The 26534-nt window shown below is 44.8% G+C and overlaps 1 protein-coding gene across 1 annotated transcript in view; it reads right to left on the bottom strand.

Annotated features, from left to right (window-relative positions):
• LOC147641583 (membrane-bound transcription factor site-2 protease homolog) overlaps positions 1 to 26006 on the bottom strand; it is a 51114-nt gene extending 25108 nt beyond the window's left edge. Inside the window, exons 1-8 of the mRNA XM_086790799.1 lie at positions 25850 to 26006; positions 25476 to 25541; positions 23890 to 23959; positions 23571 to 23666; positions 7009 to 7112; positions 6695 to 6842; positions 6483 to 6563; positions 5719 to 6171 (exon numbers count right to left, since the gene is read on the bottom strand). Of these exons, the coding sequence (XP_086646925.1) occupies positions 5719 to 6171; positions 6483 to 6563; positions 6695 to 6842; positions 7009 to 7112; positions 23571 to 23666; positions 23890 to 23959; positions 25476 to 25541; positions 25850 to 25926 (1095 nt within the window). The 5' untranslated portion in view covers positions 25927 to 26006. The remainder of the gene's footprint in view (positions 1 to 5718; positions 6172 to 6482; positions 6564 to 6694; positions 6843 to 7008; positions 7113 to 23570; positions 23667 to 23889; positions 23960 to 25475; positions 25542 to 25849) is intronic.
• Positions 26007 to 26534: the final 528 nt, after the last annotated feature.

The following is a 26534-nucleotide window of genomic DNA, read 5'->3' as shown; positions in this document are numbered from 1 at the left end:
CTCTTGTTTCTTCTCCTCGTCCTGTTCTAGTTACTTGGGAGGAAGTTCTCCCCTCCGTTATGCAAATTGAGTCTCACTTCGAGGAGTGGACTGGCACCTCTGGTGGCCCTGATGGAGCTTTGGCAACGCGAGACAAAGGGAAGAATCAACAAAAGAAAGGGAAAGGGGGTTCTCACAAGAACTCCAAGGATTCTGACAAGGTAAAGACAACAACAAATCTTCAAAGAATAAGGACATTGAATGTCATTATTGTGGCAAGAAGGGTCATAAGTCACCCCAATGTCACAAGAAGAAGCGTGATGAAGCAGTAAAGAACTCTTCCTCTACGGCGGTGTCTCAACCCAAGAAGGATGATGGCATCCTTCTCTTAGCAGGTACTCGGCGTATACTCGCTCTTGTGACTTCTCAGTCACAGTCTTGGATTGTGGATAGCGGTGCTACTGCTCATATGACACCCCATCGAGATTGGTTCGAGGACTTCACTGCCAGGTCAGGCGAGATCACTCTAGGTGATTCTTCTTCCATGCCAGTGCATGGACATGGCACTATCCCCATCTTCCGCTCTTATGAGGACAAGAGGTACTTCTCTGACGTTCTGTATATTCCAGATTTGACTTTTAACCTTTTGTCAGTGAGTGCTCTTGCAGCTCAAGGTGCGGAGGTGATCTTTTCTTGTTATGAGATTACCATTTGTGATAAGGCGACTGGTAGCATCTTGGCTCAGGGATTCCAAGATAATGGTCTCTACAAGTTGACCGCTGTGCTTTCTTCTGGTGCTTCTTCTGCTCTTTGGCATGCTCGGTTTGGCCATTTGAGCTATCAGCTTCTGTAGCGAGCTTCGAAGGATGGGTTGGTTGAGGGATTACCAACCATCAAGGCTCTGTCTTCTGCTTGTTCCTCTTGTTTACAGGGAAAGCAACACCGAGCCGCCTTTCCGAAGGAAGCGACACACAGATCTTCGACATCACTTGCTCTCATTCCTGCAGACTTATGTGGTCCTATCAGTACCGTGTCTTTGAGTAAGGCCTTGTACATGCTCGTGATGGTGGATGATTTTTCTAGATATACTTGGGTTTTCTTTCTGAAGACCAAGGATGAGGCTTTTCAGCACTTCTGTGATTTGAGAGCTGAGGTGGAAAAAGAGACCGGTCACTCAGTCAAGGCTCTCAGGACCGACGGAGGGGATGAGTTTACATCCCAGGAGTTTTGGCAATATTACAAGACCCATGGCATTCGGAGACAGCTTACTACATCATATACTCCATCACAGAATGGAGTTGCCGAGAGGAAGAATAGGACCATTATGGAGATGGCCCGTGCTATGCTTGAGCATTCTTCATTACCTCGACGTTTTTGGGCTGAGGCAGCTTCCACTGCTGTCTACATTCAGAACAGGTCTCCTCCTGCTGCTCTTCCAGATAAAACTCCATATGAGGCTTTCTATGGTGAGAAGCCCTCCGTTGTTCATTTCTGGATATTTGGGTGTGCGGCGTATGTTCATGTGCCTAAGGAGCATCGCTCCAAGTTGGACTCGAAGTCTCAGCGCATGAGTTTTCTCGGATACAGCACTGTGTCCAAGGCATATCGTCTTTATGATCCTCAAGCTGGCAAAGTTGTTGTGAGCCGTGATGTGATGTTCGACGAGACTCCTACATCTTCAGAGGGGGGTGGTGAGCTTCTTCTTCCTCCACCTCCGTCTCCGCCTCCTTCTCCTACGCCTCCTCCCACTGCTTCTATTCTGCCTCCAGCTGTGGATTCTCAGTCAGATGATGATGACTCTACTCCTCCTCTAGCGAGTTCGAGCAGATCTATGCCTGGATGGTATTATCAGACAGTTCGTGATTCTGGGTTACGTGAGCTTCCTTCTACTCCTCCGCCTAGTTCTCTCCGGCGTTCTTCCAGAGTTACAGGAAAACAAATTCATGAGGGCAACATGTTTGTTAATTATGCTCTTATGTCCTCTATCATTAATGGTCCTTCTGATCCCACTTCTGTGGACGAGGCTCTTTCACATGAGCCTTGGCGTCATGCTATGCAAGCAGAGCTGGATGCTATCGAATGGAATGGCACTTGGATTTTGGTGCCTCGGCCACTGCAGCGTAAGGTGATTGGTGTGCGTTGAATCTTCAAATCGAAGTTCTGAGCTGATAGCAGTTTGGACAAGCACAAAGCGAGGTTGGTTGCCAAGGGTTATGCTCAGCGCCCTGGAGTCGACTTCGATGAGACCTTCGCTCTGACGGCCTGGATGACTACTATTCGCACTGTTCTTGCTCTTGCAGGTCATCATAGATGGCCTGTTTTCTAGATGGACGTCAAGTCGGCTTTCCTGAATGGAGAGCTTACATAGGAGGTTTATGTTGATCAGCCCGCTGGCATTTGTTGTTCCAGGCAAACAAGATCATGTGTACCGGTTGAAGAAGGCTTTATATGGTCTGAAGCAGGCTCCGTGGGCTTGGTACCAGCGGATTGATGAGTTCTTTCAGAAGCTCGGCCTGCGCTGTTCTCATGCAGATTCGAACCTCTATATCCTCCTTGAGAGGGGGTTGATTGTTATCATTGTGGTCTATGTTGATGACCTCATCTTTACATGTTCTTCTTCTGTTAGGATCCATTATGTCATGGATGCTTTGGAGACAGAGTTTGAGATGACGGATCTTGGCCTTCTGCATGATTTTCTCAGCTTCGAGATTTGGCAGACCTCGAAGGGCATTTTCTTCTTTCAGCAGAAGTACACACAGGAGATTCTTGACAGATTTCAGATGACTGGGTGTAGACCAGTATCTTCTCCTATGGATATTGGTGAGAAGCTCTCTTCTTGATGCTTCTCCAAGGATTGATCAGGGACAGTATCGGGTTCTCGTCGGCTATTTGGTGTCCCGATTGGACATATGCTTCGCAGTTAGTTTATTGAGTTCTTTCTCATCCAAACCATGTCAGCAGCATTGGCGGTGTGCTCTCAGAGTTCTTTGGTACTTACGTGGCACTCTGGACTTTGGCATCTTCTATGGCCAAGGATGCACTCTTGTTGGATGGTTTGATTCAGACAGGGCTGGAGATCCAGATACTTGGCGTTCGACCACTGGTTGTGTTTTTACACTCGGGTCTGGAGCCATTTCTTGGAGCAATAAAAAGCAACCTACTGTGGCGCTTCCTCTACTGAGGTGGAGTACCGTGCGGTGTGTTATGCTGCATGTGAGGCGATATGGTTGCGGAGATAATTGGAGGAGCTCGGCTGTCCTCCTACCGGATCTACTCTTCTTTGGTGTGACAATCAGAGTTGCATCGCAATCGTCAAGAACCATGTGTTTCATGCTCGTACGAAACACATTGAGATACAGTATCACTATGTTCGTGAACGGGTTCTTGCTAGAGATTTGTGTTTGGAGTATTGTCCTTTAGCGGAGAATGCTACAGATTTGTTCACCAAGCCGGTTTCTCAGGCTTCCTTGGCTCCTCATCTTCGGCTTCTCGGAGTTTGTTCAACATCTGGTGCTGAGAGGGGGTGTTAGCACATTCATCCCCAGTTTCTGCTCACTTTTGGTGCCCATTTGGTCCCTATTGTATGGCCCTTGATTGTGGGCTGGCCACCCCTTTTTCTCCTATTTTTCTGGGATTTTTCTCAGCCTTTTTGGTATTTTACCAGTCAGCTAGCATACATGCTCCACTCGGCCAGCATTAGCATCCCCAGTCGGCCAACATACCTCACCTATAAATAGGAGGTGCTGGCCTCTCACTTTTCATTTTGTCTTGTACATATTTGCTCCCTCACTAATGAGACTTCTAGTGTCTCTTGCTTGGGACTGTTTTGCTTCAGTATATTCAGCATAGTTTGCTCCATATTTCTCTCTCTCTTGCACTCTCTATTCAGCACACTCTAGTGCTCCTTTGCTTCCACTCTGTGCACTCTTTCAGTGTCCGGGCAAGTGATGTGTGTGGGAGGGCGATGTTCTCAGAGTTTCCTCCAGGCCTCTTTGCAGTTTGGCCCTAAGAAAAGTCGGTATAACTCATCCTGTTTCCAAGCATAGAACTCTAGTTTCTTGTGTTGGGTGAGCCGTTGAGAAATCCGTTGCACTTGGCGCTTCGTGATTTGCCCAATCCGTACCTCATGATTAAGACGGGAGCATGTGGCCCGACATTCATCATCATACCAACAGTTCTGGGGCATGGAACCGCAAGGTGGCTTGGCGGTAGACCGCTGTGTGCAGATGAAAGAAGTGGCGGCGGATGTGTGGAGTATGGTGGTGAGCTGTGATGTGAGGGTGGATAGGGGGACAGTAGGTTCCACATCTTGGAGTTGGCGGTAGATGTGGTTGGAGTAAACAAGGTCAAGCTCGTGATCAAAAAGGACCTGAGTGTACTGAGCTAGTGGGGGGGTGTGATGGATGGAGCACTACTGCTAGAGGCTCAGTATGCAACCTATATGCGCAAGGTATACAAGAATGCAATGCAGATCTGTCTAGCTCCAACCAGAATGACCTATGAGACCAAAAGGTTACATCATGTCCATGAAATACATCATCATTGGTACTAAAAATGAAAATCAAAGAAAGTAATAAGAGCTGAAACGTTAGAGAGAGAGAGAGATATATATATATATATTAAACGTCTACTAAAGACCCAATGGGCCTACGAGACCAAAGTGATACAAAATGTCCATGGCATATCTCATCATGGAACGGAAAATAAAATAGAAACACAACAAAATTCTCTCACTGGAGTGATACAAAACTGTCCATGGAAATCTCATCATGGAACGGAAAATAAAATAGAAACAGAACAAAACTCTCTCACTAGAGTGATACAAAATGTCTATGGCATATCTCATCATGGAACGGAAAATAAAATAGAAATAGAACAAAACTATCTCACTGGAGCGATACAAAACTGTCCATGGAAATCTCATCATGGAATACCAAGAACATGAAATATGAGAGGAGCATCAACCCCCATTAGATGGTAATGAGTATGGCAGAGAGGTGTCCCTCAGCTACGTCACGTGCAAAGGTAGCTCAATGGTGATGGAGCATGTCCTAGATCTGGAGCTGATGAGGGGATCGTGGCCGACGTCCAGGGGGCCGAGGGCGTCGGGCACGCTTGTGGAATGCGGAAAACTGAAAGAAAAAGTAAAATGAAAACATCTGACAGTACATGTGATCAACAGATGATCCTGTGTAGAGTTTGATATGTTGTGATCAGCTAATGACGATACCCACCTCGGCTAGAGAGAGAGAGAGAGAGAGAGAGAGAGAGAGAGAGGGAGATCTTATGCATCCTCCTTTGCTAGATATTTGTTGGATATATCTTCTAATCAACCTTAGTCATGGTTGTAGCCACTCATGTAAGCCATGATGTCATTTGGATGAAGGGCCACGTGGACTCATCATTATAAGTTAAAGCTCATGGCCATTTGGATAAGGCTTTCTGGCCATTTGGATAAGGCTTTCTGGCTCTTGCTAGTCAAAAGGTTATCACCACCTCTAAACTACTATAAAGAGTGTAAAACGTAAAGCTTGTTATCATTCCTTGAACTCCCATCTTATGGGTGATCAAAGCTTGTGTTCTCGTCTCTTGAATTCTTCTGTTATCTTCAATATTGAGGACGGAATAACAGCACACTAAGGAAATTGAAAAATAACAATATAACTGCTGCTAGTGCATAATTTTAGATGATAAACATTTCCCTCCAAAAAACCATGAAGTGTAAGAATGGTAGCTTACCTCTGAGCACCTGCAAGGATGAGGAGAGAATTCTGATTCTTGTAATCGACTACATGTGGGACATTTAACCACATCAGTTGCTTTTAAGCACAAGATAGCTTGTGATGAATTCTCGCTAGCAGATATTGTCACAGTGCAAGGAAGCTCATAAAACAGCAGTGCATCCTTTGAGCAAGCTGAACCACGCAAACTATTCTGATGCTTTGTGAAGTTCTCCTGATAGACGCAGAACCCTTGAGTTGCAATATGATGAGATGATTTCAATGATGAGTCCTCTTTAAGCATGCTGGCTCCACTCGTATCACTCAAGTGTGATAGCTCCTGTACACGGAGACTCTGAAGAAACTCAACCCAATCTTCAGGGCTTTGCAGTTGTCGCCCTTGCACCTCCAGAACTGAGTCCCCGGGGCTCAAATGTCCGGCCAAAGGCAAATTTGAATCAATGCCCAATACCTGATATGATGAGAAAATGAAACTACATGAGGAAGTTAGAGAATATTACTGTGTGGTATGAACACTCTGTATATACAGCTATCAATTGTCAGTTCACCGTCAATATTAGGCGCTTTACACGCATGAGTGCAACCCAAGGTGCACGCCGGGGGGGGGGGGGGTCTGCATGGCTCACAGCTCTTGCACAAAAGATTATCCCCGTCCAAGCCACACCCACCATCTGTGTCTTGTGGCCTTATGTGTATGGGTCCTTAGCATGTCCTGAGCATGCTCTTAAAGTAAATTCGAATTGATTCTCCACACTTTCTTACCACAGGGTTTTGTCTTTGAATATAAAATGGATATAAAATCACCGGAAACAGCATCAGCAGCAGGTAGCACCCGGCACAACACTGGCCATCCAGCAAATCAAGATTTTAGTGCAGAAATAGACTGAGGCGTAGCTTTTGCTGATGCAAAATAACACACTACTTCTCAAGTGCAAAGATGGCCTAAAATATTGGAGACGATATACATATCATACCAGAATATTGTGCCAAATTCCTGCACAATATATTCGGAGTGCTCGAACAGGAGGTAGAAGCTGCAAACTCTCTTCATTAAGAGCAATTAAAGCTCCTGGGACAAGGCAAGCCAGAAATACAGCCACATGCTCAATAGGAACCCCCTCGCTGTGATGAAGGAACATAAAACCTGCAAAAATGTTTGTAAGAGCCACAAAACAAAAGAGGGTGAAGACAAATCTAAACAAACCCTTGAATGAGCTCGCAATAGATGTTAACGCCTCCTCTTATTATTTTCTAATACATATAATTTAAGAAAAAAGGCATTCTCAACCTTGCAGCAGCAATTGCATGGCCAAGTTCGTGAAATCCCACTGCGAATGTAGTTGCCAATATCATGTAAGGAAAATCGCTCCAAGGCACGTTAATTCCAGGAACCTTTAGCACATCACAGCAACGAGACAAGCTTTGCTTTCAGTCTCAAGGCTACAGCTCAGAAAGGAAAAAGGTTATCTCCGATAAAGTGGGTCAATATAAGCTTTCTGAAGCATGTCAATGACAAAGAAGTAAAATGCAACCTCTACGCTGAAGCAATAATGGCATCAATTTAAAGTTAAAGAATTTACACGTCCCATTTTACACACTCCACTCTTTGAATCATAAGCCTGCCAAGCACTCTGTCATACATACACTAAAGATAGATCCATATTGTACCCTCTCACCACCAAGAAGTTGATTTGTTCGAGTGATCCTCTACCACACCTTCCACTGCTAATCTGGTTAACCCGTCCAATGTGACGTGCAAGTAGCCATACCTGTAGTATCAAAAGCTTGAGTCTTCTATGATCCTTGCTCCCTAGCCACTGGACCCGCCATTATTTGTTGTTAAATCAGTTTGCTATGTTGGCAAACCATAGGTATTCAATCATGGAGCTATGGTGGGATGAAATCTCTCCATGATTGAGTGTGAAGAAGAGAGAGAAGAGGAAGCTTGAACACACAATAAAGAGCAAATTGGGCAAATACAAGATGATTGTATTATGAATGATATGAATAAACCACCAAGTACAATACCGTTTTATAGGCACCAAACCCTATCTTTTGACTCTAATTAAGAGATAGTTCACACCTAGAGTGTTCACACCAAGTTTGCTATAGACCTAATGAACCATATGCCCATATCTCCAATGTCACATGATATTTTGGTGTATTATTTCGACTCTCAACAAAATATCCATGGCTACTATGATGTCAATGCTAGCTCTAGTTATTGTTTACAACGTTGTTTATGATGACCATCCAAGTTTCGTAGGTCTTACTCATGGTGGTTTACGATGCCAGTTATGATGACAGATGCTAGACAACTAGTTATGATTACATTTCACTTAGGATAGAGGGGTGACCACAAGTGGGGATCTAGGAAGCCACCTATGCCTTTTATAGAGGCGATGCAACAATTCTGAAAAGTACAAAAGATTCAAATTTTGGGGGACAACCCGGGTAGAGAACCCTTGACTCAACACATAAACTAAATTTAGAAATAAAGAGAGAATCCCCCCTCTATGACCAAAATGCTGATGAAGATCTTCTTGATATCGATGTTACTCTTGATCTTCTTCATGTCGATGTAGATCTTGATGTAGATGTAGCCCTTAGTCTTCTTCATCCTTGATTTCATTGTGTAATGAAATCCATGTAGGCAAAGATGGATTATGTCCTCAATGTGTTACATGATGATGCATATCCCTTTCAAATGATAATGCGTTAAATCTGCTAAAGGGGGTCTTAGCCTTATCAATGGCTAGTGTCTTTCCCTTGTATAATTGATTTATGAGCATGATTGATGAGATACACACTTAATTTTCTTTCAAACATAAAATTCTATAAAGATTTTACTTCCTCATCAATGTAATGTACTATTGTACCACCAAACATGAATTTGGGCTATCGATGGTAGGATTTACCCAATAGACCCTCTTTTAGGTTCAACAACCAAGTTTCAAAATGTTACTACATCCCTCAAACACTCAAAAATCCCATTGTTCCAAACAATGTTAATACAAATTTATACCCTATTTTGGATTAACAAATTGACCACTCAAATCATCTGATTTGATGCTTTACAGAGGTTTAACAACATCCAAATATGTAGATCCAATCATAAAATGCCCAAAAAACATCAAATCATTAGCACTAATCAAGGTATTAGTGAAAGCAATTTTCTCTTAACTGTGCAGAAAATACCCTGATTTGAAGAGCACCGTTGTATGAACAAATCAAAGGGCTTTCTCAAGATGAAGCTTTGGCAAGCTATAGTAAGGCCCCAATGGTATGATTAAAACCTTGATGACACCAATTGATGAATTGAATTAGTACTAATTACATGTTTAATGACAAAGAGAGTGAAAATGATGATTTGCTTGAATCTCCTCCATCTCTGATCATTTTGCTTTAAGATTTGATTTGCCGAGAGCTTATATCATGGTATTGAAGACTCTAAGAGCAATGAGATTGATTCAAAGTAGAGACATCGATTTTCATCAATTAAAGCTGCGTTTTTGAACTGCTCCTTCCGGCTGCTCCTATGGACAAAATAAGCTCAAACTTCATGAGATTGTTATTCTTACTATAGAGTAACTACAGCTAAGAGCAGTCGGGCCAATTCAAAGCGATGACCATGAATTCGCGATTTTACTCCATAATTGATGCGCTGAATGGTGACATCAAAACCATACATTGTAGGTCAAATTGGAGCAAGAGCTTTGAGCTATGGCTTAGCAATCATGTTAGCTTTGAGGTCCTAAGAGGGTTTGCCAAGATGCTATGTGTGGAGGGAGAACCGATCAAATTGCTCATGGGTAGAGAAGAAGCAAAGGCAAGAACTGTAAATCATAATGAAATGTACTAATCACTAATTTTTCTTGTTGAGGATCAACAGTACCTTGAAGAAGTTAGAGCGATTGTTTTACTAGCCAAAAATGAGAAGGGACGTCTACGAGTATGTCCGAGCATGTCAAATTTGCCAAAAAGTGAAGATTCCACACTCGAAGTAGGCGGGTTGCTTCAGCCTTCACCTGTTCCTGAGGGACCTTCTCAGGATATCAGTACGGACTTTGCAGGTCCTCTTCCAACAACTATGGGAACCAAGAATACAGAGTGTATGACCATTGTTGACTGGTGCAATAAGTTTTGCATGCTCATTCCTTGCAAGCAGACAGCCACAGTAGAAGACGTTACTCACCTCTTGTCATGTGCAAAGGTTTTGCCCATGGACATGTCCTGAAGCTAGTCCTAAAGGGGCAGCCAGAAAAAGAGATTAGAACCAAGGATTTTGGAGCATGAAGTGCAGATTTGGGTAAGTGTTGGACTAGGAGAAGGACAAGGAAGACCTATCATCTGCATAGAAGTGCAAGAAGCTGCTGTCAGCTGCAAGGAAAATTCAGGTCGTGAAGCTAAAGTGTCATGTCGGCTGGTCCGCCCTCTAATCACTTCAAGGGCCTAATAAAGGCACTAATGCTCAAAGTTAGATTCATTCACTCCCCCTTTGGGTGTGGGTCTAGACTAGGACTAGAATAGGTGTTCTACCTTTTCATGGAAGGCAGCCCATGGCTGCAAAATTTAGATGTACCTTTTTGTACCATATAAAATACTGAATTTCCAGCTTTTTGTACCATACGAAATACTAAATTTCCAGCCATCTCTCTCTCTCTCTACTCTCTCTTATGTTTGCGTTTTTGCATCAGCATGTTCTAAGTGGTGTTTAGGACTGAAAGAAGACTCTCAGAGCGTCCGCATGTAACCCCTCTTTATCTGACTTTGGTATCCCGTTTATGGTTTGCCACAGGCAAAGACATCAAACCGAGATCCCAAGTTCACCTTACATTTGTGACTTTGGGACTAAGTTACAGTTGTCCAACGCAATTCATTCACATACAACAGATGGTCAACAAATAGAAATTTATAATCAACTGGCTTTTGATGTTCTCAAATCATATTTGCCATAACGAGCAGTCAAAATCGGAATAGTATCTTCCATTGGTGTATGCTATCCTGAATGATACTCATTCACCCAATATTGGCCAGACTCCATACGATGCAGCATTTGGCTGCCATTTCTCGTTTCTTCTTACAAGGATAGTGTTGCCATCATTGGAGCCCAACAAAACTACAAAGACATTGTCAGAGATTATTAATTTACCACACCATATATAATGGGCGCCTTTCACATGTTGGCTTCCCTTGCTACTAGTGCTGGCCATGCTGTCCAGGCTTCCCTTGAGGCTGGCCGTCTGCGGACTGGCCTGTCTATGGCTGGCTAACTGGCTGAGAAGGTCTTTTGGGGCTGGCCAACTGACCCCTTGCCTCCTAGAGGCTGGCCAACAAGGCCTATGCCCTATAAGGGCTAGCCACACATGCTTATGGGGCTTAACGTGCCAAATCCTTGGCCCATGGGCTGCCCCCCACATGTCCCAAGTATTGGGTAAAAACCCTATACTCTACCTACTTTCCTCAGATGCCTGGCATCTGGCTACAAGCCGATTACCCGGAACACCTGTCATCATTCTAGAGGGTGACTCACAGTACGGACTCGCACTGCTTCATGTGTGGAACTTGCACACCTGACTAAGACCATTTACGGGACTTGTACACCTGACATTGGATGCTTAGAGTGGAACCTTGGTTGACTCGTCCCGGACTAGGACTCACAATGGACCAGTTTCCACTCCAAGTCCTACACTTGCTTGTAATATATATTCAAGGGGCATTCAAGTGTGGGATGCACATGACCCCATGAAGTAGAAGTTACCAGCCAGTTGGACTATGCATGATGTCTTCCACGTCTCATGGTTGAAGCATTATGTTGGACCATCTTTGCACAAGGTGCAACAACCTGAAGTGGTCGACGATGCACAAGTAAGAGAGCCCGAGGTAGATTCTCATCATCCACAAGTAGAAGCATGGTTCTGGTCGCAGTCTCAGACACGACCAAGGCAGTCACGAGCCATTTGAGTTGTTTTTCCAGGAGTACCCTCAGATATCGGCGGACTACTTGGATGCCATGCAACTGTTGCCAAGATAAGCAGGAGGGAATGCCACGTGCACCCATCCACTGAGGTTCTAGGTGACACACTGGCTCATCATCAATGCTACATTTGTACATCAATAGAAGTGTCACATGCACTCTGCACTATAGTGCATGGTGACAAGATGGCTCATCAACAGTGCAACACTGTATGGCAGTAGAACCCTTTAGGATTTGATATTTGTCATACGCCGTGACCAATCCTCAGTCCAAGATATGTCAGGTACGAACTACGTAGGTCATTCCTCAGCCTTAGAGAGTCAGTCAATCAGTCAAAGTCCCTTAACCCACTTGGAGAGAATCATTCATGCATATAGAAGTCATAGAAGCCTTAGGATTTGCATCAGGACATGTTTGCATTTTTGCATAGCATTCACCTCATATGCATGTAGACCATCTAGATCATTACAGAACACTCAGAATATCATCTAGTATTTTTCCCCATAATTTATATTATCTAGTATTTTTCCATATTATTATCACCATTCTTCATTTAATGTAAGACATGAAGCAGTCGGCCAGCTTTCAGCCAGCCGACCTGCTCATGAGTGAAGAGCATATAAATAGCATCACTTGCTCATCCCATCATTCATTCATATCATTCAGCAATCAGCCTTGCGTTTTCAGCATATACACAGTATTCAGCATTCATACATTCATCGTTTCGCTACAGCCCTTCCGATGAAGGTAAAACGCATTCATACAATCATTTTCAGCATTCATTCACAGCCTAGAAACAGTCCCAAAGCTGCCCATCTCTCAGCCTTAGATATGCAGCCTTCCAACATTCCATTGGAAGAGTGCATAGGCTTGAGATCAGTCATCATTGGTGCTTCTACAGCCGTGTACAGTTCAGCCCAACTCTTGGTCTTTCAGAGATCTTTCCTAGCGATGACGAATCCCGGGCCACACACTCCCGTCTTAAGCATGAGGTACAGATTGGGCAAATCACAAAGCACCAAGTGCAACGGAGTTCTCAACAGCTCACCCAACGCAAGAAACGAGAGTTCTATGCTCAGAAAAAGGATGAGTTATACCGACTTTTCTTAGGGCCGAACTGCAAAGAGGCTTGGAGGAAACTCTGAGAACATCGCCCTCCCACACCTATCACCTGCCCGGACACGTGGCACTCCTATGCACGCTCCCTCTATCATATCCCCCATCAGCCACCCCTACCCCCACCGCCAGATCCCCATCCCACCACCTCCACCTTCTTCACAAAGGGCATGGTCCCAAGACCATTCGTAGACAACACAATGGGCGAGCCCAGGATCATGAGGGACTCACTGCCACGTACATCTCGCATGTTGATGATACCCTAGCGCCCCTACTAGCCTACATGTTCAATAGAGCCCTTTGTGAAGGATTTCCACCCTCTTGGTCCACCAACACCATCACCCCCATCCTCAAAGCCGGAGATCCACTTGATTCTAATAATTACAGGACGATCATGATTGGCCACACATTGGCCAAACTCTATGGATCAATGCTAGAGGCGGAGCTCAGTTCATTTGCAGAGAACCAAGGATGCAAAGCCTCAAGACAGGCTGGCTTTCGGAGGAGCTACTCTACCCTTAACCACAGCTTCACCCTCCGTGCCATCATCGAGGAGAGAGAAGCATGTCATCAGAGGATTTAGTGCTGCTTTGTGGATTTCCGCAAAGCTTTTGATACTATACCCCGAGCCCGCCTCCTACACCGTCTACAGGAGATCGGAGTCCCATCTGACATGGTTTGGAGCATCATCGCTCTCTATGAGTCCATTACCGGACGAGTAAGAGCCCCAAGCGGTACATCATAGGAGATTTCCAGCACTATTGGGGTGAAACAGGGCTGCCCTCTATCACCCACTCTTTTCGGCCTCTACATTGATGAGATCTCGAGCTTCATTGACGGATTAGGCGGGGCTGGTCCCACACTGGCAAGCATATTGATCCCCATACTACTTGGCTGAACCAAACCTTTCTCCAAAAGCTCATTAACTTGCTTCATGATCTCTTCTTCTTGTGCGGCACTCACACGATATGCGGGTTTGTTAGGTGGAGAACTACCTCACACAAGATCTATGCGATGATCCTCGGGCCTTTGAGGAGGTAATGCACCTAGCAATGCATCTGCAAAACAATCTTTGTATGCATGAAGAAAATTCAGCCTATCCTGAGTCAAAACATCCACATTTTCATGACTTGGTTCAATGCTATCACGAACAAAAACCAAGTACGCAGAAAGACTCTTTTTCATTGCTTTATTAATCTGGATGTGAGATACAAGTGGGATAGAATCCCCTTCCTTGCCAGCATCAATAACATGCGTGCGGCCTCTATGCATAAAGGAAATCCTGTTTGTCTTGTACTCTCTGTGCAGGGCTCAAGCGTATGATGCCATGGCTTGCCAAGCAATAAAAGATGGGTCATTCCGCATGTGTGTGGATTATAGAGCTCTAAATAAGCTCACCATCTGTAATACGCGGAAGCTCTGGGCGTCTTCTTTCAGCCCTAAACACTCTTGGAAACCATCTGATGCAAAACGCAGATATAGAGAGAGAGTAGAGAGAGAGAGGTGTGCTGGAAATTCAGTATATTCATATGGTACAAAAAGGTACTTGTCTGCAGCCCTAGGCTGCCTTCTAGAAAAGGTGGAATACACCAAAATAGTTCTACCTAGATGACCCCTAATGACTCAAACCCCTAGAGGGAGTGAATGCCTAGAACAATGAGCAAGGGGGCCTATTTATAGCCCTTGGAATCCATGGGGAACTGGCCGACTACTGGTCGGCCAGCAGTCGCGGAGAAAAAGCCATACAACCTTGCGTTATACTGATCTGGACCAGCCGCCTCTGATCTGGTCCAGCCGCCTTGAACTGGTCTAGTCGCCCTTGATAATGCGCTTCAGACCCTTCTCCCACTGGAGTCAGCCGACAGCCTTCTGGAACCAGCCGACTGCATCTCCCCTCCATGATCCCAATTATCCTGCTCCAAGTCCACCACAGATGCTACACCTGAGGTTCCTAAATTCTTGTTCTTCTTATCTTTTACTGGCTGCCTTTTCTGGACTAGCTGAGGAACTTGTCCATGGGCATCTGTGCACGTGACACCATCAAGAATAGATTTCCAATCCCGCGTATTAATGACATTCCGGATAAGCTTGATGGCTCGGCTTGTTTCAGCCGTATTGATTTGAAGAGTGGTTATCACCAGTGGTACCACAGGATGTCCACAAAACTGCATTCAGGACAGCTTTTGGATTGTATAAATTTTTGGTGATGCCTTTTGGTCTCACCAATGCCCCAGTCACATCCAATCGTATGATGGATAGGATATTCCGACCCCATCGAAAATTCACAGATGTATTCTTTGATGACATCTTGGTTTTCTCCAAGAATGAGCAGGAGCATAGGACTCATTTGGCCACAGTGTTTGAAGAGTTGCGGAAGCATAAACTCTTCATTAATGCCAATAAAAGTGAGTTCTTTCTTTTAGAGAGACACTATTTGGGTCACATTGTATCCAAGAATGGTGTAAGAATGGATCCTACCAAGATTGAAACCATTCAAAATTGGCCCGACTTGCAAAATGTACATCAAGTACGTAGTTTTCTGGGGTTATGCTCATATTACAAGCACTTCATAAGGCATTTTGCTATGATTGCCACGCCTCTACTACATGATCTCACGAAAGAAGAAAGCCACTTTTAAATGGACCCCACAGGAGCAGGATGTCTTCTTGCAACTCAAGAATGCTATCATATGTGGACCCGTATTGATTGTTCCCGACTTGCAAAGGTCATTCATACTGGAATGTGATGCTTGTGGCGATTGTATAGGGGCTATCCTAAATCAAGGTGGTCATGATGCCGAGCTTCATATGGATATCTATGAGAAAGAGCTTTTGGTTGTAATTCATGCCTTAAAGATATGGAAACATTATCTTCTTGGGGCTGAATTTGTAGTCAAGACAGATCATCAAAGCTTAAGATACTTTCTATCTCAAACAAAGCTTTCAGAGAAGCAAATGAGAATGGCAAACTCACTTTCCATGTTTCATTTTCAGATTGTACATACTCCGGAAAAGAAAAATGTGGTGGCAGATGCATTATCCAGGAGGCCTTATGTGGCTACAGTTTCAGTGGCCTCTCATGGAGACTTATCTGCCATGCAAGATTTGTATCATTTGGATGCTGATTTTTGCCATATATGGACTGATTTGATGGCTGGTCACTCACATGCCTCTTATGTGATCAAAGAGATGTTAGAAGTCATCTCCTGTCTAGATTTATACACCAGGGCCTTTGTTGTGGGTGTGCCCGCCCTTATGAGGTGTTTTCCCATTTTTCCCCACTCCGTATTTTTCCCCTATTTTTTCCATTTTTTCTGAGGCTTGGGAGGGCTGCCAGAGGGTGCCAAGAGCAGTACAGCGCTGGCCGACTGGGTGTTTATCAGTCGTGGGCACTCTTGCTGCTGGCCGACTGGTTTTCATCAGTAGTGGGCACCAGTTTGCTGGCCGACTGCATTTATGCAGTCGTGGGACCTTTTTTCTTCAGTCGTGGACACTTTAGTGCTGGCCGACTGCCCTCCAGGGAGGTATATATAGGCCCCCAGCCCCCATACCTCATTTGTATCATTTCTCGGGATCTTATTGTGTATATAGAGCAGAGTTACACGCCTACATCTCTCTCTCTCTTGTGCTGTTTTTCTGCCTGCGTTTTTGCTCGTGTTCCCAGATTTGGTCATCATCTCCGCTGCATATTCTGACCTGGTATCAGAGCCCTAGGCTCTAGATAGGTCTTGGGATTTGTGTGAGCAAGAGGGGGACTATTTTTGTGGCTGATTGGTGGACTGTTTTGGGCTGATCGGGAAGAGGAGAAGCGAGAGGAAGGCGGGCTGATTTGCTGGACAGCCACTTGCAGGTATCAGTTCTTCTTTGTTCCCACCCACCCACCCTTTTCAGAGTACATCCCCGCTATGGCAGATCTGTTTGAGATGGCCGAGAGACATGTGAAGATCCCGACACTCCCCACGTTCCCGGTGGACCGTCAGTTGGACGGGAGCAACTACGGCATATGGAAGGTGATGATGGAATCCGTTCTGGAGTCTTACGACCTCGCAGATTTCGTCGTTGTTGGTATTTCCCGGCCAGAAGTCGAGGAAGGGGAGTTACCGTCAACCCGAAAGGACCGGGAGGCCCAGACGCAGATGTGGGATCGTGTCAACGCCAGGGTCCGTTCGTTTATTTTCCTCAAATGCACACCGCAGGTAATCAATCCTGTCAAGCATATGACGCTGGCCAGAGGTATATGGCAGCATTTGGCCTCACTTTACAACAGGGTATCGCCCACCATGAAGAGGATTTCCTTGGAAGTACAGATGCGGGTTATGAGCCCTGCAAAGTCATCGACGATGCGGGAGCATATTAACAAGCTGCAGGCTCTTCAGCAGGAGGTTCTTCAGGCTGGGAAGGAGATATCGTCAGAGGACATGGCCATCACGTTGCTGTCACATTTGCCCTCTTCGTACTCAGCATTTTACTCTTCTTTGATTACCAGTGGCAGGCTCAACACCATCACGTGGGAGGAGCTTGTGCCCATGGTCCTGGACCAGGAGGAACGATTCACGAACCCTCCTCAGGGTGGAGGTTCGGAGGCCTTAACTGGCCAACGGTCGAAAGGCCGTAACACGGGCAAAGGGAAGGCTTCGTCGGAGAAGTCTTCTGAAAAGATGTCCGTTAGTGACCGCGAGAAACTGAAGGCAGAGAGGACCTGTAATGATTGTGGCGAGAAAGGCCACTACTGGAGGCAGTGTCCCAAGCGGAAGACCGAGAAAGGTGAAGATTCCTCAGCAGCAATCATGAAGACTCCGGCTTTTGTGCACCTGGAGGTGATGGACACCGATGCTTCATTTTCTTCAGGCAGGGAGGAGATTGGAGGACTCTCCGCAACGGATACTCAGGAGTGGATTCTCGATAGTGGTGCTTCTAGGCACATGACTCCTTCCCGTTCCGGTTTACAGGATCTCTGCAGGCTTTCTGGTCATATACTTACTGGGGATACGTCCACTATCCCAGTTCACAGCAGTGAGGGCAGGATGGAGATAGTTCCCGATGGCAGAGGGGGGAAGCATTCCTCCCAGGTGTTGTATGTTCCGGCACTTGGTTTTCATCTGTTGTCAGTGCATCAGGTTTGCAAGACTGGCGTACGGGTGGAGTTTGATGAGCATTTTGTTGCTCTCCGGGACAAAACAACAGGCCAAGTGGTTTGGGAAGGCGGAGTGGAGAATGGAATTTACAGGCTTTCAGCACTCTCTCTCCCAGGTCCTCAGGATTGTGATGAGTGGCAGTCTGGTAATGGCTACTCAAGTGTGGATACGCTGCAAGTACGAGCTTTCCGAGACCAGATGGTGGATAGCTTGCCAGTAGATGGCAGCAGTTGACAGGAACTTTCCAGTACTGATGTTGGTAGTTCTTGTGTTCGTGAATCAGAGGAAGCTAAACAGGTCACTTATGCTCTGATGTCTCGTCGTGTTCGGGACATAGAACTTCCAGTAGTTGAGGATGTTCTTTCCATGGGGACCTTTCGGAAAGCCAGGCAGGTAGCAGGTGCTTACTTGCAGAAGGAGGTGGTTTCTCCAGGCTTTGTGGTTCCGGATTCAGAGGGGGTGGTTGACAGGTTTCATCAGGTTTCCAGGACTTGTTTGTGCACCGTAACAGGTGTTGATCCTTGTGAGCAGTGTGATGTCTCTGTGACTCAGAAGCTGTATGGTTCATGGATCTGGTTGATGGACACCAGATTGGACAGGAGCTTCCTGATGAGGCGGTTGAGCTCATGGTTGCAGATGTCTCTTTGTGAGGCAGGATTGCGTTTCCTGTGGTTTCTGCGGCATGCGAAGGATCATGGACTCTTGTACACAGGAGGGGGATTGTTGGATGGAGTCCGACTCCACGCTTGGAGTGACTCGGTTTGGGGAAGAGATTCGGACACGAGGGGATCTACTTCAGGCCCAGGAGCAGTTTTACGGAGCAGGAGGAGGTTGCATTGCAGGTTTGGGCTTCCGCTGGAGGAACCCATGGTCATCCAGAGGCACTTTGTTCGTGAACAGATCGTTGCTGATGACATCTTGCTGGAGTTCTGTTCGACGGAGGACATTCCTCGGACCTCTTCACGAAGTCGCTCTCTCAGGATTTGCTCAGGCAGCACCCCAGCTCCCAGTGGTTGGTTACACAGCCAGGAGCTGAGAGGGGTGTTAGAAGTCATCTCCTGTCTAGATTTATACACCAGGGCCTTTGTTGTGGGTGTGCCCGCCCTTATGAGGTGTTTTTCCATTTTTCCCCACTCTCCGTATTTTTCCCCTATTTTTTCCATTTTTTCTAAGGCTTGGGAGGGCTGCCAGAGGGTGCTAAGAGCAGTACAGTGCTGGCCGACTGGGTGTTTATCAGTCATGGACACTCTTGCTGCTGGCCGACTGGTTTTCATCAGTCGTGGGCACCAGTTTGCTGGCCGACTGCATTTATGCAGTCGTGGGACCTTTTTTCTTCAGTCGTGGACACTTTAGTGCTGGCCGACTGCCCTCCACGGAGGTATATATAGGCCCCCAGCCCCCATACCTCGTATCATTTCTCGGGATCTTCTTGTGTATATAGAGCAGAGTTACACGCCTACATCTCTCTCTCTCTTGTGCTGTTTTTCTGCCTGCGTTTTTGCTCGTGTTCCCAGATTTGGTCATCATCTCCGCTGCATATTCTGACAAGAGAGTTATCTTATGAAGGATAACTGCTTATGTGTGGTGAAGGATATGCATCCAAAGGTTATGGAGGAATGTCACACTCCACCTTATGCTAGTCATTGAGGTATCATGCCTACTACACGCATGATTGAGAGATATTTCTTTTGGCCAAGCATACGTAAAGACATTGAGGCATATGTACGTGCATGTCTTATTTGCCAAAAGGTGAAATTTGATAGGCAAAAGCCTCCAGGTTTGCTTGAGCCATTGCCTATTCCCTTGCAGCCATGGGAAAGCATTACTATGGACTCGCCTACATCCCAACATGGGAATGATGCTATTTGGACCATTGTGGACAGGTTTAGCAAGCAAGCTCACTTCTTGCCCGTCAAGAAAACCATTAAAGTTGATCATATGGTGAAGCTTTTTCTTGCTAACATCTTCAAGCATCATGGTATGCCTAAGTCCATTGTTGGGGATAGAGATCCTAGGACTACAAGCCTCTTCTGGCTTTGTTTGATACCATGGGCAGTAAACTTGAGTTTTCATCAGCTTATCACCCCCAAACGGATGGCCAAAGTGAAGCTGCAAATTCAGCAGTGTTGGATTTGTTGAAGTGTTATGTGGCAGATAAAAAGACTACGTGGGAGAAGTATCTTCCACTTGTAGAGTTTGCCTACAACAACACAGTTCATGCCTCCACGGGAAAGACCCCGTTTGAGATTATTTATGGCAGAGTGGTCTTACCACCCATCCTTCGTACAAAGGATGAGAGTTTTGCAGCTGATGAGTATGTGTGTGACTTGGATGTAGCCTTTGCCCAGGTGCGGACAGCCATTGCAATGTCACAAGATAAGCATAAAAGGGCTACTGACAAGCATAGAAGAGACATGCAGGTCAAGGAAGGTGATTGGGTATTGCTGAAATTTGAGAAAGCTAGGCTTCGGAAGAGGCCAAGACGAGAGGGATCATATCCAAAGCTTTCTACTCGATATTATGGACCCTTCAAAGTGATTGACAAGATCAATGAAGTGTCCTTCAAGCTTGCTTTACCCAGCCATTGGAAGATTCACAATGCTTTTCATGTGAGTCTTTTGCGGAAGTATGTGGGGGCAAATCTAGAGGAGCCTGTCACAGAAGATCCGCCATAAGTTGATGAGCTTGAGGAGATCCTTCAGCCACAGTAGATTGTATTTCACAAGGAGAGAAAGTGTCCCATGTGAAAGGGCCAGTTTTATGGTGTCACATGGACGGGAGTCAGATCAGTGCCACCCGTGTGTGACCAATGCTGCGTCACATGGACGGGAACCAGCTTCATGTCACCCGTGTGTGATTTGCTTCGTGTTGTATGGACGGGAGCCTGTTGGTGCCACCCGTGTATAGCCAGGATGGTGTCTTACCTATGGGACTGTCACTCCATAGGAAGACCAAGACATATTTACTTTTATCTGTCGCGCCAGTTTTGTGCCCGACAAGAACCTCTTGTACAAGTTTCAATGAAAGGGAGATTTCGTCCATTATTTGTGCACATGTATTTATGCCTGCATGCATAAATTTGTTTTTGCATGACTTATTTACGTGTCTGCCTGTTATGCCGTGCCAGTACACTGGACGCGGACGCCCCCAGTGTACCGTGGAGTGCTATTTGCTGACTTGGTGATGTGGCATGTGAACAGGCGGTAAGTATTTTTTGTTTTGGCCTTTTTAAATTAAACTAGAGTGAACCTTAATATTTATAAGGTATAGTGTTCACACCCATTTTAAATAGGGGTGGGACATTTGCTTATGAGGAGAGGACCCAAAAATAATAAGTTGAATTAAGGTTTTAATAACTCTTAAAATAAATCCATTTTGCTACAGCCCTTCCGATGAAGGTAAAACGCATTCATACAATCATTTTCAGCATTCATTCATAGGCTAGAAACAGTCCCAAAGCTGTCCATCAAGCAAATACTCCTACCAATAGGAGGGGGCCCTTCAGTGGGTAATTTGGGACCCAATACAGTGTGCAGTTTTCTCCCTCTCTCTAATCTCTTAATGTTTGAAGTGCTAAAAGTGGATTGCTAAAGACTCACAAAACTTAGGATAAAGAAGGCGGTGTGAGACTTGTGTGGCAGGATCCCCTTATTATGCATAATTCCGTTGCATGTTACAAGAACAGTATCATGTAACTTCATCATTGCATCGCATATAAAGCAAACTTGGCCCAACAAAACCTGAATCTCAGATGCTTAGCTTCGCACAGCTGACAAGGAGCAATTCATAGCTTTTACTGTCAAAGGGCTCTCTTTGTGTCATGACCCAGCAAAAACATTAGCCAGCCCAACAAAACCTGAATCTCAGATGCTTAGCTTCGCACAGCTGACAAGGAGCAATTCATAGCTTTTACTATCAAAGGGCTCTCTTTGTGTCATGACCCAGCAAAAACATTAGCCATACGTCACAATCAATTCTTTTACTACTTGCTCTCTCCCCCTTGCACAAATGACTGCAATATGACTCCTTTATCTAAGGCTTCTTTAATCTTTGCTTAATTATTGGTTCCTTGATGCATTGGAACCATTTGAGCATCTTACATTCACATTATGCTCAACCAAATCGATTAAACCACCTAGCAACCAATGGCTGGCCCTACCGGTCCCCCACCTCACAGATTCTCAAGGGTTCCCATATATACAGGAATGGTAACATCATCCAGCGATTCCAGCCTGATGTCACATGCACGGAAGCTCTGTGTCTTCTTTCAGCCCTAAACACCTTTCATACAAACACATAGATGCAAAACGCAAAGCAGAGATGGGAAGAGAGATAGCGAAGCTCTATGTCTTCTTTCAGCCCTTAACTCCTTTCATAGGAACACATAGATGCAAAATGTACAGAAGAGCTGGAGAGGAAAGAGAGAGAGAGAGATAGCTGTGTTTTCAGTATATTCATAATGTATTAAAAGGTACAAGTCTTTGGCAGCCCTAGGCATGCCTTAAAAAGGTAATCTTGACTCCATGAAGTCCTAGTCTAGGACCCAATCCCTAATGGACTAAATCCTCTACAAGTTCTTGGCTGAAACCTTTTATAGGCACTTGGGACAACCCCATAAGCAGGCCGACTGCTGTCAGCCAGCAGTAAAAATACATACAATATTAGAACTGTTGCCAACTGCTGTCAGCCAGCAGTAAAAATACATACAATATTAGAACTGTTGCCGACCAGCCAGATAGTACTCCCAATACCGTGCTGACCAGGTCCTGATCCAAAGGGATCTTTTCAGGTGTCCTCCACTGCCCTGCTCAAGCCCTAAATGTTCTATTTATCTGTTGCCCTTCAGGGATTAGCCCTGGGATGAGCATGTCCATATGCATGCACATGACATCCCCTTCTATTAAACTTGATGACAGGATTCTAACTTCTAACCTTGGATGACTGTCATCATCCCTTTGTCTCCACATGGACTCCCATACCGATCGTCCTTCCCATCCTGGCAACCTTTTCACTAAAAACCTTGCCCTGTCTCCAATTCCACTCCAAATTTGATGAAGATCTATGCATTTGTTCCACTGTGTGCCCTTGCCTTCTTGCCCTGTTCCCTGAACACAAACATGAATCCTTCTTCTTAAAGACTGATCCCAGGCATCCTTGGCTCCACCCCTTGGATCATCTTCATCCCTTGCCGACTGCTGTCGGCCAGCAGTAAAAATACATAAAATATTACAAGTGCTGTCGACCAGCAGTAATAATACATAAAATATTAGAACTGCTGCCGACCAGCCAGATAGTACTCCCAGTACCTTGCTGACCAGGTCCTGATCCAAAGGGGTCTTTTCTGGTGTCCTCCAGTGCCCTGCTCAAGCCCTAAATGTTCTGTTTATCTGCTGCCCTTCAGGGATTAGCCCTGGGACAAGCATGTCCATGTGCGTACACATGACACCTCACCGAGCACATAGATTCACCATACTTTCTCAGCCCTTGACTATTAACTTCTAAAAAGTACTTTTATGCAGAACAAAAAAGAGTCTTCAAAACAAAGAAAAACAAAAAAGAGCCTTCAAAATAAAGAAAATAAATACAAAACCAACAAAATCTTCCCATATGAAAAGGTGCTCACCACCACTGTAACAATCTGCCTGGATTCTTGTGTAACTCCACTTGCAGTTCTCTGACCGCCCAAGTTGACAAACAAACTAGACACCCATAAAAGCATCTGAAATATTGAGACAAGAACAGCTTAACTGGTGCAAATGCATTTTGTCATTTCAACCCTAACTCAAGTAAAACAAATTGTCCAGCGCAATCTTATTCACACTGCTATATATACTTTGACAAGAGCAAACACGATCTTTTTCGCTAGCACTAAGATATACCCTACAAAAATAAGGTATCAATGCCCCCACATGAATCTTGCATTCCAATAATGCCATTCTTACCACAAACACAACCATCATCATTGATACCAGGCCAAGTCCAACCCCAAGACTGAACCAAGGCTTCAAATACCTGCATTGAAAAACAGATATTTAGATAATATTCTGCTGAAGCATTATTCCAAAAAGTTTATGTGCTGATGGAGAGAGAAGACAAGACCCCATTGTAATACATCCTAGGTGCTATAGACACCACCACACCCCATAGTCTTGTTAATGAGGGCAATATGTTCAAAGGAGACCAAAACTTAAAAGCCCCAACTGTTAAGGTCCTCATATGCATTAGCAAAACTCATTCTTTGTGGTGTGAATAATTTAAAAATAAAAATTCCATCGGGTATTGTATAATCCAAACCTCTCTTCAAAGAACTGAGGTTTCTGTGCTGATATAAGCTACTTTCAATCCACACAAAAACTGGTGGAAAACCTTAGTTTTGGGAATGGTATAAGAGTGTGGATCTTCAAACAAGTGCATGCTAAGAGTAATAAGTACCCAGGCCTTTATGAGTTTTTTTGTATACCTCAAGTCTTCATCATAATAATAAAAATATCATAGGCCATTGCCATGTGCCTTCTAAACCTCCCCACCACTTAAGCTTTGGTTCTCCCTTTTATCAACTAGGGCTCACAAATGGCCAGCACTCTGCAGAACCCTGACCCTAGTCATGAGTGGTACATTACTCGTCATGACAAGTGCATCCTTATCGCAGTCGCGGGATGATGCATGTGAAGTTGGAGACAATCAGCATCCACTTGAAATGGCACACCTAGCGCCCCGCCTGCACAGAGAACATTGAGGTGTCTACGCCCTACAACTAGAGACAGTAAATGGGAACTGCAGCCCTTTAATTCACATCACCGGAGAAAAGCATGAGCATTGATGTGGTCGCCCTTGTCTTGAACAACTTTCCGATCCAAAACCAGGGTGATTCTATGCATGATGGCCCACCGACTCCAAACACTTACAGCATGCAATGGTTACAGGGTTACTGCTTGATGCACTTCTGAGTACAAATGGAGGGGTTCATTTCATGCTTGCTGTCTTTAGTGGTAGGGTGCAGATACCTCAATGGTCTCTGTGCAGGTAGGGCACCCCAATAGCCATAACATGGCTGCACTCAGCCCTTCAAAAACAATGTTCACAATATCTTCTTGTGGCAAGTAGGTGTCACTTAAGGTTCCGAATTCAAGCTGAAAAGATGTGGCATTTCTAACCAATTTTCCCAACTTTCTTCTCCCAATGTTTCGAAAGGATCCTATGAAATAATGTGGCATTTCTAACCAATTTTCCCAACTTGCTTCTCCCAATGTATTCCAACTCTGTTCTCAATGCCATTGGAAGGCATTGGCTGGTAAGTTGAGATGCAAAAGGCAACGGCTCTCGGAGAGCGAGAACGTGAGAAGAGGGTTGGGACCTGGAGGACACTTAATTATGACAACTTTGCTAAGTTCCCTTCTTGCTTATGAACTTGTGAGCTTTTACACATGCCTATGTTAAATAATGTAGAAACTACCTTTCCAAAATTACTAAAAATCAATTAAAATTTTAAAGAAAAAACATAATCGATGATAAGAGAACGTTGCATAACCTCGAGTACCGTACACCCCAATTGAAGAGGGACTCGTTGAAAACCTCAGTTTCCCATGAAACGAATCTGCAGCATTGAAAGGAAGGAGAGGATTTTTGGGTTTGATAAACAGTAAATTTCTTTTAAAAAAATCGATGCATTTTTTAAAAAAAACACGAGCACACGCGCGTACACGGGTACGCGCACGCATGCATTTACAGAAAATTTGTGATTGCCCAATACATTTTTCAAGAGAATTTATGAGCAAGAACGAAATTACAGAAGAATTTTGAATGCCCAATACCATAATTTACTTGACAATTTAGCAATAGCATGATTGCTAGTTTGTTCATTCTTTCTTACTTTTTCAGAGAATTTAAGGTTCAGATGCTTACAGGCGGCTTAGTAGACGGTTGAAAGAAAGCAACCACCTCCTCTGAGACCTGCCACTGTTTCTTCTCCTGGGCAACATGGTAGCAAATCAGAAAACCAACCTCAAAACTTTCAAAGAGCCCACACTCGTGAGTGTATAGTTCATGAAAATTAAGACGGCAGAATTGTGAAAAAGGTCTTTCTTAGTAGAGGGAGTGTTGTGAAATTAATAAACCTTTGGAAAAAAGATTTTGGGGCCCTAATTATTCTCTCAATTATTAGTTTTTTATTTAATGAAATTTGTGACATCTAATATCTATTTACTAAGGGTCAATCCTTCTTCGTGCCGCACGTACTCACAAAAATGAGGCCTCTACACTGGCCCCCCTGGACACTAGACACCCAATCCGACTCAGCCCAAAGGCCAGACCGCCCAGCCAAGGCCTATAGACACACCCTATGCCTAGGACTACAAACAGGGTTCGGGAAAAGATAGGTTCAATTTAGCCTAGAACTTGTTCAAATTTGTGCAAAGCTTGCTCAAATTTGTAGGAGGAGGAGAGGAATCCTCTTCAAAATTCTTAAGTTTTAGTTATATTTTACAAAGTTTATAGAGAAATGCCTTCTCAAAATGGTCAATTTCCTCTTCAAATTACAATGAGAAGGTTTTCAATCCAGCTCAATCAAATATATTTCCCAAACACTGAC

The sequence above is a fragment of the Cibotium barometz genome, chromosome 1, assembly GCF_041138505.1.
Source record: "Cibotium barometz isolate CiBa-2024 chromosome 1, ASM4113850v1, whole genome shotgun sequence".
NCBI lineage: Eukaryota > Viridiplantae > Streptophyta > Polypodiopsida > Cyatheales > Cibotiaceae > Cibotium > Cibotium barometz.
Note: the sequence above shows the minus strand (reverse complement) of the source record. Positions and strands in the feature narration are given on the sequence as shown.